This window comes from Oncorhynchus mykiss, chromosome 16 (genome assembly GCF_013265735.2).
Source record: "Oncorhynchus mykiss isolate Arlee chromosome 16, USDA_OmykA_1.1, whole genome shotgun sequence".
Classification (NCBI taxonomy): domain Eukaryota; kingdom Metazoa; phylum Chordata; class Actinopteri; order Salmoniformes; family Salmonidae; genus Oncorhynchus; species Oncorhynchus mykiss.
In genome coordinates, this window is record NC_048580.1 from 34,870,823 (window position 1) to 34,881,766 (window position 10,944).

Genomic DNA, 10,944 nt, shown 5'->3' on the forward strand with positions numbered 1-10,944 from the left:
TCTCTGCAGCAGATATCTAGGCCACAATTCCGACCAAAGTAAAGGGCATGTAAATGTAATGTAATTCCCTTTTTATGCACTCTCTCTATGCATTCTCTGACCTTGAACTTAACATGAGAATAGCATGTTACTATTCACTCACTATTCAATTGAGGTGGAGCTCGAATAAACAAAGGTGTGGCAGTGGTATGTCTAGACAGTGGCGGTTCTAGCTTGTATAATTGCATTAGTACTGTAGAAAGTTGGAGGTGCGCTATTTGATAGATTCCCTCGCTCCCCCTACCTCAGGCTTCCAGTGGGGAGACCTGAGGTCAACTTACCCCCCTTTCCATCTCGTACTTCTGAATGCGAGACCTTCCCAGGCAGTAGCCTGCCTAGCTCACAAACTAGAATCAGAGCCCCCACTCCGACAAATGTCTCCATTCCAAAAAAGTTTTGTGCGGGCGCCCCGTGCCGCCCCGGCAAGATGCCGCCCTGGGTGGCTGCCTATGTCGCCTTTCCCTAAATCCGCCACTGTGTCTAGACACGTCGTATTCTGACCTTAAATATTAGCCACAATCAGGAGCCACCGTCAGTAATACCCACATACATTTATTTATGCATCACTCTATTCCATTCAGTTTACCGTTCTTTCCTCTGTCACATCCTTGTAAGTTCCTGGCATTAGTGGGTCATATTAGGCTAACGTTGTGCAATCATTTGGGACATGTAGCCTATGATTATGGAACTCAGACCACATGTAGCAGGTTAAACCTAGAACCTGGCGCACGGTTCACAACGACTGGACCGTTGTCATACAGTTCCATGATTAGTGAGAATTAGGGTGGATTTATAGGACTATAGTTCAACCCCTATTGAACACTTTTTTCCACCTTCCAATATTTTATGAACTTGAATATGACAACTTTCAGGATGAATCAAACCACTGTATTTTTTTTGTATACTTTACTAACCCTAAAATGTGCCTAAATAATCTACTAGATCAGAGTATTTTTAAATCTGCCAGTGCGTACTGAAACGAAGACGAATACGCATAGATGGCTTTCTTTCATCGATCCCTAATATTCTGATCGCGTTCTCTCAATGTATTCTACTGAGTCTGTTGACAAAATTCTAATTAAAAAAGGTACATCGTATTAAAAGCAATGGCTTAAGATAAATGTACTCAAAACCCCATTGAATGAAAACTTCAACTAGCAGTTGAATGAAATGTATTGAGAGCGCGCAAGGTAGCCACACCTGCAGAGCGCGTTACGCGACTGAAAAAGGTAAGTCTGAATACCAAATTCTGAGAAGTGTGTAGTGTAGGAAAGGCGAGTATAGGGAAGGCATCAATTCCTAAGTTGGGATTGGGCCCATAGTGAGCAATATATGTTTGGAACATCAAATTGCAATAAAATCGCAGTATCGAATAGCAATACATATAGAATCGCAATACATATCGTATTGGCACCTAAGTATCGTCATAACATCGTATCGTGAGGTCTCAGCCCTAACACAAAGGATAATAATGTCCCTCACCTATAGTGCTACACCAGTGGTCACCAACTTGTGGATCGCGATCGACTTGTCGATCTCCAAGGCATTCCTGTACAAAACTCAACGATAAAGCCTTTTATTCCTATTTTTTTGTATTAGTCTCGGGCTGTTGTTGGTAGGTGCAGCCAATTCAGCTGCCCTGCCCGCCGGGTAGGCAAACTGTTGCCATTTCATGTGTCTGAAGGTACAAACTCTGCCTTCCAGGTGGGCCTGGAGAGGTAAATCAAGTGCACTATGCCACCGCTGGCCAATCAGATTGCTCAGATGACCGAGTCTGCAGTAACGTAGCAGGCATACAAGAAAGCTACGGCAAAATTGATACTGTGAGATTTCAAAATGTTTAAAACCTTAACTAGAGAGAGACTGTCAATGAATACAGCAAAGAGCTGCTGTTTTTATGAGTGAGTTCATGTTTCAAGTTCTTACTTAGCACTGTCAACTTTGTATTCAACACTTTTATAACCCATAAAATGCATGTTCTTCCTATTTCCACTCAGCGCTACAACAAAGCACTGCAGCAGTAATGTATGAGTAGGAAAGTGTAGCTATAGGCTTGCGTTGTTGTTATTATATTTTTTTAATATCATATATTTCATTTCTCTGTTCATAGGAGTAACAACATGAATTTGTGCATAAGGCAGAAATAATGCAGTGCGGCTCGAGTTTTTCCATCAGCTGGAAGACTGTGTCCCCTTTGGTCAGTGTCAGTGGAGGAAAGGGAGAGCGGAGGGATATTGAGAGACGGACCCTCAGTCTGCTGCTCTCTCCCTCCGCTGAGACTGACCATCAGATGCAGGCACCATCAGCCCAGTAAAATAAAAAGCAAATTACTTAAATGTATGCTCACTCAGCTGTGCCTCACAAGTAATACAACAATGGTTCTATTACCGGTGTGATCAGATAGCCCAACTCAAAATGTGAAATATAATTTCAAAAAATGTCCTGAACAACAATGCATTGGCAGGTAAATTCAAGCAAAGCCGGTATGTGGTGATAATGTATTGGACCTATAGCTTACTGCACAAACCTAATTGCTACAGAACTGTTTTTAATTGGTTAATGTTGCATAGGCTTACATTTTTTAAGTCATGTTAATTAAAAAATCAGAGTGTCAGATCTCGGCATGCATTTTGACTCAGAAAGTGATCTTGACTCAGAAAATGTTGGTGACCACTGTGCTACACAAACTAGGAGATTCACACTACCATTAGGGTGATGGTGATGTCTGTAAGAATTACACTTAATGACAAAAAATGTCTCACTTCTCCTACTTACAAAGTCTGACTAGTAAGAAATTAAATTACTTTACAAAGTGGAATAAAAAAAGCATTACTTACACAAAGAATCCCCCAATGCCCTCATCGTTGAAGATTTTGGTGATGCTGCTGAACAGCCCCCTGTCAAAGTCAATCCCAGAGGAAACCAAGATGAAAACTTCAAATTAAACACAAATCACCCAAGTGTTAATCTTTTACAACTACATGTTTAGAACCTCTGAGTGCCTCTAATTAAACTAAGCTATCCATTCTATTACTTCAACTAATGTAGACCACTTAGAATTTTGGAATAAATATTCTGTATTGTACCATGTCACTGTCAATGGAGTCATGAAGTTGCAGTAATGAAATGGACACTTTCTTGTCAATTATGACATTCATGCCAAGTGTTAGATGAACTACCATGACACTCATGACACACTGAGAAACTAAGGTAACCGAGTCAAGTCAACAACTCCCTTTGTTAATTTGCATTCAGTATCTGAGGTATGCTGCATGTGTCACACCTTACCTGTACTTGACTTCTCTCCCCACAAACTGAGCCATGCATCGCACGGAGATCACTGAAAGACAGGACAACAACGTCAGGGGAGCAAACGGTGTTATCTGCAGGACATCACAAAGAAACCAAATCTGAAAGCTAACAAATGAACGAGACCAGCAAATCTTAGGAAAACTGCTACTAGAAAACTACACTAACCAGGTTTCCATCCAACCAACTCATGCGGATGAATTAGAAAAAAACTCACGGCAGGCCTGATGGAAACGGCAAATTTGTCAGCAAAATATCCCAATTAATTATGTGACAATTGCAGTGGAAACGCTGTTATGCTCAACTACTGATATAATAACCATAAAAGGAGGAGCATGCGTGTACCGATAGGACAGATGGGGAGTGAGTAGCTCTGTTTTGAACTGACAAAAATGTGGTTATATGTAGAAACCAGACAAAGTTTAAATGAAGCCTCTAAAATCAACATACCCCCAAGTACCGCTTGCCGTACGGTAGCAGAGAAAACAGTCTATGACTCGGGTGGCTGGAGTCTTTGAACATTTTTAGGGCTTTCCTCTAACACCGCCTGGTATTGAGGTCCTGGATGGCAGGAAGCTTGGCCCCTGGGCCGTTCGCACTGCCCTCTGTAGTGCCTTGCAGTTGGAGGCCGAGCAGTTGCCATACCAGGCAGTGATGCAACCAGTCAGGATGCTCTCAATTGAGCAGCAGAATAACTTTGAGGATCTGGGGACCCATGCCAAATCTTTTCAGTCTCCTGAGGGGGAAAAGGTGTTGTTGTGTACTCTTCACAACTGTCTTGGTGTGTTTGGACCATGATAGTTTGTTGGTAATGTGGACACCAAGGAACTTGCAACTCTCGACCCGCTCCACTACAGCTCCGTCGATGTTAATGGGGGCTTGTTCGGTCCTCCTTTTCCTGTAGTCCACAATCAGCTACTTTGTCTTGCCTCACATTGAGGGAAAGGTTGTTGGCCTGGCACCACACTGTCAGTTCTCTGACCTCCTCCCTATAGGCTGACTCAAAGTTGTCGGTGATCAGGCATACATACCACTGTTGTATCGTCAGCAAACTTTATGATGGTGTTGGAGTCGTGTTTGGCCACGCAGTCGTGGGTGAGCAGGGAGTACAGGAGGGGACTAAGTACACACCCCTGATGGGCTCCAGTGTTGAGGATCAGCGTGCCAGACGTGTTGTTGCCTACCCTTACCACCTGGGGGCAGCCCATCAAGAAGTCCAGGATCCAGTTGCAGAGGGAGGTGTTTAGTCCCAGGGTCCATAGCTTAGTGATTAGCTTTGTGGGCACTATGGTGTTGAATGCTCAGCTGTAGTCAATGAACAGCATTCTCACATAGGTGTTCATTTTGTCCAGGTGGGAAAGGGAAGCATGAAGCGCGATTGAGAATGCGTCATCTGTGGATCTGTTGGGGCGGTATGCAAATTGGAGTGGGTGTAGGTTATCCAGGAGGATGCTGTTGATGTGAGCCATGACCAGCCTTTCATAGCACTTCATGGCTACCGACGAGAGTGCTACGGGGTGGTAATCATTTAGGCTGGTTACCTTCGCTTCCTTGGGCACAGGGACTAAACACAAACAAAGCATTTGTGTTTAGTGAGTCTGCCAGATCAGAGGCAATAGGGACGAGCAGAGATGTTCTCTTGATAAGTGTGTGAACTGGACCATTTTCCTGTTATGGTAGCCATTCAAAACGTAATGAGTACTTTTGAGTTTCAGGGAAAATGTATGGAGTAAAAAGTACATTATTATCTTTAGGAACGAAGTGAAGTAAAAATAAATGGTAAAGTAAAGTACAGATACTACCGAAGTATTTTTTTTGGGGTACTTGAAAGTATTTTTACACCACTGCCAACTAATTGCAGCATTGCCGCAAAAATGGAAGAGGAAAATGTTAAGACCTTGTCTGTCGGCCCTGCATTAATCTAACTGTGCTGTCCAATTTACAGTAGCTATTACAGTGAAAAAATACTATGCTATTGTTTGAGGAAAGTGCACAACAATAAAACAATACCTCTGGAGGTAAATAATGTAGTTACAATCAGTAATCTTGCTCTAATTTGTCATCCTGGGGGTCCCAGAGATAAAAATGTAGCATAGTTTTGTTTGATAAAATGAATTTGTATATTCAAATATAGGAACTGAGTTCATTTCACATTTCCACAAACTTCAGTGTTTCCTTTCAAATGGTATCAAGAATATGTGTATCCTTGTTTCAGGTCCTGAGCTACAGGCAGTTAGAATTGGGTATGTCATTTTAGGCGGAGACTGAAAAAAAGGGTCCGGTCCTCATTAACGACCAAAATTGATTAAAGAAAATTGATATGAATAAAAAACTATACCAGTTTCACTTAAGGACCAGAAAAATGACAGCTATGCCATATAGTTGGGAAGAGATTCGATGTACCGATTCTATGCACATGGTTTATGAACTGATACACAAAACGGCACCGGATTCAAAAGTTTTTTTATTTAAATAATTATATCTTGCGACCAATAGAATGTTATATTCTGTATATGGGGGATACAACCATCCCAGTTCAGATTTTGCTGCAAAGAGACAATCATTAGATCCTTTGTTTTGGTGCATATGTAGCTAGTTTTTGGTAGCAAGTTCAGGAATGGCTAAAGAATTGCAAGATTTGCCTGAGGCTAACTATGCAAATAGCAACGATGTGTGATTTGTATTTATTATGGATCCCCATTATCTACTGCCAAGGCAGGATCTACTCTTCCTGGGGTCCAGCAAAATGAAGGCAGCTTATACAATTTTAAAAACATTACAATACATTCACAACACACTGTGTGCCCTCAGGCCCCTACCCCACCACTACCACATATCTAAAGTACAAAGTCCATGTGTGCGTGTACTGCGTATGTTATCATGTATGTGTATGCATGTTACTGTGCCTGTTTGTGTTGCCTCACAGTCCCTGCTGTTCCATAAGGTTTATTTTTATCTGTTTGTTTTTTTAAATCAAATTTTACTGCTGCATCAGTTACTTGATGTGGAATAGAGTTCCGTGTAGTCGTGGCTCTATGTAGTACTGTGCGCCTCCCAAAGTCTGTTCTGGACTTGGGGACTGTGAAGAGACCTCTTGTGGCATGTCTTGTGGGGTATGCATGGGTGTCTGAGATGTGTGCCTGTAGTTCAAACAGACTGCTTGGTGCTTTCAACCTCTCATAAATACAAGTAGTAATGAAGTACATTTCTTCTCCACTTTGAGCCAGGAGAGATTGACATGCATATTCTTAATATTAGCTCTCCATGCACATCCAAGGGCCAGCTGTGCTGCCCTGTTTAGAGCTAATTGCAATTTTCTTAAGTCCCTTTTTGTGGCACTTGATCAGCAGTCCAGGTGTGACAAAACTAGGGCCTGTAGGACCTGCCTTGTTGATAGTGCTATTAAGAAGGTAGAGCAGCGCTTTATTACGGACAGAATTCTCCACATCTTAGCTACTGTTGTATCAATATGTTTTGAACAAGACAGTTTACAACATATATATATATATATATATATATATATATATATACACACAAATATATAACAACCATAATGTTGAAGTAAACTTGGATTCATGTGATGATATGTTACGCTGTACCCTATAGCCCACCACGATGTGGAAAAAGCATGAAAAGTTTATAGGCAGATTAAATAAGCTATGATTAACTTTTTCATTTGTAGTTAAAAGTGCACAGTGATGAGATTCAAATTTCCAATAAATATCGAGGGTATTATTTGAAAGCTGGTGACATGATGATCGTTGCTGGGCTTCCATTATCAAATAAAAATAATATTTATCTTATCCATTTCTCATCATATAACCTACCCTGTCAAATTTCTTGGCGGCCACTGTCTAGACTAGAGAGCATATGCAGAAAACAGATTGGGCAAGATGGCTATTTATCGCAACAGTTTCTGTGACAAAGCCATCAGTAGAGTTGAAAATGCGATGTAAACACATTGAACTTCTGATTTTTATTCGGTAGTTGGAAACTTAAGCTCAAAAGTGCTTTTTATGTGCACTACGTCATCAAGCACAGCTTTTTATCCACAACATGCCAGTTTGATGGAAACTCAAAATTCTCATCTTTTTTCTATGTGGATTTTTGAATATTTGCATGAAAATCTGTGGCATATTGGATGGAAACCTAGCTAGTCTGAATTAAAAAAACAAAGCTATAAACTCCAATAAAGAAAATAAACAGACAGACAATCGGCAGGATTTACCATGGAAGGGATGAGTGGCTATTCTGGACAGGCACTGGATGACCATCTCATGTGAGGTCTTGAGTGAGAGAAAGAGGAAATCAAACTGTGCCAAGTATCAGTGGGCATAGCTATGCAAAACTGCTACATCTAAACCGTTCAGAAATGACCAAGTAGGAAACACTGGAATCTATTGCGAACACTAAAAATAAGACCAGCAAATATAGAACTGCACAACAATGTTATATATCATTAACCACAACATAATAGTGTATTTATGAATATCTTATTACAGGTATTATACATATATTAGAAGTCCATGCTTTCATTCAAAAGTTACTGTATTGATGTGTTTATTTAAATAATACACTGAGTATACCAAACAGTAGGAACACCTTCCTAATATTGAGTTGCACCCCTCCCCTTTCGCCCTCGGACCAGCCTCAATTAATCTGGGCATGGACTCTACAAGGTGTCCAAAATGTTTCACAGGGATGCTGGCCCATGTTGACTCCAATGCTTCCCACAGTTGTGTCAAGTTGGTTGGATGTCCTTTGAGTGTTGGACCATTCTTGATGCACACAGAAAACTGTTGAGCGTGAAAAATCAACAGCGTGGCAGTTGACACAAACCAGTGCGCCTGGCACCTACTACCATACCCCGTTCAAAGGCACTTAAATCTTTTGTCTTGACCATTCACCCTATGAATGGCACACACGTCTCAATTGTCTCAAAGCTTAAGAATCCTTCTTTAACCGGTCTCCTCCCCTTCATCTACACTGATTGAAGTGGATTTAACAAGTGGCATCAATAAGGGATCATGGCTTTCACCTGGATAGTCCATGTCACGGAAATAGAAGTTTTGTGCGTGCGTACACACACATACACATTATATGGATATCGTAATCATAATACTTCCAGACCAGAATGTCTAGAAAATGGAGTGAATTCACTCCAACCTAATAAACTCAACTGGCTTCACATGGACACACTTGACATTTTATACTTTCATATTATGCTCCCTATCACACTTCGACCTCTCACCTCTTTCATCACTTTCCTGAGGGAGGTCTTCAAGTCGTCTCTGTTCGATACATGCTCCGCCTGCTCTGCTGGGACGGCCTGGAGAGGAAAAAGAAGGGCTTAAATAACTTGATATACGGGGTTCTTCCCACATACTGTCACAAATGCATTATACAATTACACGTGTCTCTCTCATTTGATAAGGACACTGACTACACATTGGCAAGCTCCGATGATTGGTTGGATTATAGGCTTTTGTGGCCAGAGTGGCGAGTTTCAAAAACCTATTGAGAGCAGCTGCAGTTATGAGTGATTATGAACTACCACTCCTCTGGGTTTAGGATTCCCTTACCTGTTTGACTTTACTCCGGACCATGGTGGAGATGGCACTGGACATTATACGAGGGGATAGACCTCGGAAGAGTCCCATCTTTCCATCAACCCTTACGATGTGCTGTGCTGTGGACCGACAGATAGCCATCACAGTCCTGTCAACTCGTATTCCCCATATACAGGGTGACAAAGGATGATAACCCATGAGCAAGACTCACACACCATAGGAGAAGAATCCAGGTAGGTACAACACTTTCCTCCCAAACATGGTGGTTCCGACAGTTGGGGTGAGGGGCTCATGTCCAATCTGAAAGCACACACAACTCACTGGAGGCAAGCTGGCATACTGAAGGGGAATCATTTTGATATATTTTTCATAGCTGTCGTAGGTAGCTAGGCCCTAGTTGTAGTGGTAGGATCTTGGCACTTGCAGTTGACAGAGAAGTGGCATCTTGGATAGTTAGGTACTGAAAAGGGCAGGCTGGCACGCAGAGAATTTGACCAAATGTAGCTAGGATTAAATGCAAATAATGTCAATTTCGCTTTATCTGTTCTCCCCAGACACACATACTTATGAGAGATAATATTGGCTATGCTCAAAGCTTGAGGTTTGACTGGGGTTGGGCCAAGCCAGGACTAGAGATGATGCCATCTCTGACGTTAGTTATTTAGTTAGCAAGCTAGCATGTTCGAAATATGGTAGAAACGGGGGTGAAATACCAAAACATTTATAAATAAGCGAACGTTAGATGTTGACCGCAAACTCCCTAGCTAGCCGGCAAGCAAACTCAAACACCCCAATCATAATCCTGAAAGTGGGACCTCAAAGTGATAGCCCTCGTGCTTGCTGGCAAAATAATGAATAACTCAAACCAATGTAGACAGCTAAATTGAGTAACTAGCTAGCTACCTGAATGAGCAGTTTGACGTACAGCAGCGGGTGTGTGATAGCTGTCACGCCGGCTCCGAGAAGCACAATTGCCGTGTCCATGTCCACGGCGGTCGCGGACGCATCCTGGTCAAATCTGAGGGGCTCCCTTCGCCCACCTGTACCGCCAGACAGGTTCTCAGGTGTCCCCATTTTCACGGCGATATTGAGAGGAGTCGTTCAGTCCACGGGCTGTGCGGGGAACGGGATGCGCAAAACAAGAACATGTCACGTGATTCCGTCGAGGATCATAACAAGAGGCTGGACTACTTTACCTCCCTGCGGAAGGAGCTGCATGCTCCTTTCTATCCAGCAGATGGGACTGTTTACTTAATCTTCTTTTGACAGTTCACTACAGCTCAGTACAAGAGCCTAGTTCTACTGCCGAAGATGAACCCATATTCATATGCCGTGTAAACTCTGATGATGTAATTGTGAAATGGAAAATGTGAAGACATTTCATTCTATGAAAATGGTGGCTTTTTGAACAGCCAACTTTGAGAAATTGTAATTACTTTTTTAAATCAAAACTTAGTCAGATATTAGTTAACCACTTAACATTATAAATCAACATAATTGACAGCTTAACATATTTTTTATTTTTACTATATTACATTAAAAAATGCTTGTGCTGCCTTTTTGTCACTGGTGTTACCTATATTTTAGATGAGAATTCAGGCTTTCTAGAATGTAATTTCAGTCTTAATTTGCATATATAATCAAAGACAGAAAAGGTTAATGATAAAACTAAGAAATTGTTTGGATTAGTAATAATTTACTTTAAACATGCATGTGTAACGTTCTATTGTCTGACACTTTTCCATTTATACTATTGGTTTTTGTAACGTTAGAAATAATTGAGGTTGAGTCGTCAAAGTTGAATGATCATATCCTTAAAATGTTTACTAATGAATGTAGCAACAGTTAGGTAGATACAAAAACCATGTTAAATTAAATTGGGCAACTCTGATGCCAGAACACCAATATGCCATAAAGTAATACCAGTGACGCAAGGTAACACCAGTGACACAATGTGAAAGCAATGACAAACATAAGATTACTTTAAATACATTTGAACAATTTATTAGTAATATTTTTTATTACA

At 41.3% G+C, this 10,944-nt stretch overlaps 1 protein-coding gene across 4 annotated transcripts in view; it reads right to left on the reverse strand.

Moving 5' to 3' along the window:
* The window catches only part of LOC110491859 (mitochondrial carrier homolog 1), a 34,421-nt gene extending 24,339 nt beyond the window's left edge, over window positions 1-10,082 (reverse strand). The window contains exons 1-7 of one of the 4 annotated variants that reach the window (XM_036946752.1): window positions 9,822-10,079; window positions 9,134-9,218; window positions 8,931-9,037; window positions 8,600-8,677; window positions 7,577-7,634; window positions 3,328-3,379; window positions 2,877-2,936 (exon numbers count right to left, since the gene is read on the reverse strand). In XM_036946752.1, coding sequence (XP_036802647.1) covers window positions 2,877-2,936; window positions 3,328-3,379; window positions 7,577-7,634; window positions 8,600-8,677; window positions 8,931-9,037; window positions 9,134-9,218; window positions 9,822-9,992 — 611 coding nt within the window. In that variant the 5' untranslated portion in view covers window positions 9,993-10,079. Of the gene's footprint in view, window positions 1-2,876; window positions 2,937-3,327; window positions 3,380-7,576; window positions 7,635-8,599; window positions 8,678-8,930; window positions 9,038-9,133; window positions 9,219-9,821 lie in introns of all 4 variants that reach the window. The other 3 variants (XM_021565673.2, XM_036946753.1, XM_021565674.2) reach the window with 3 other exon arrangements.
* Between the last annotated feature and the right edge of the window lie 862 nt (window positions 10,083-10,944).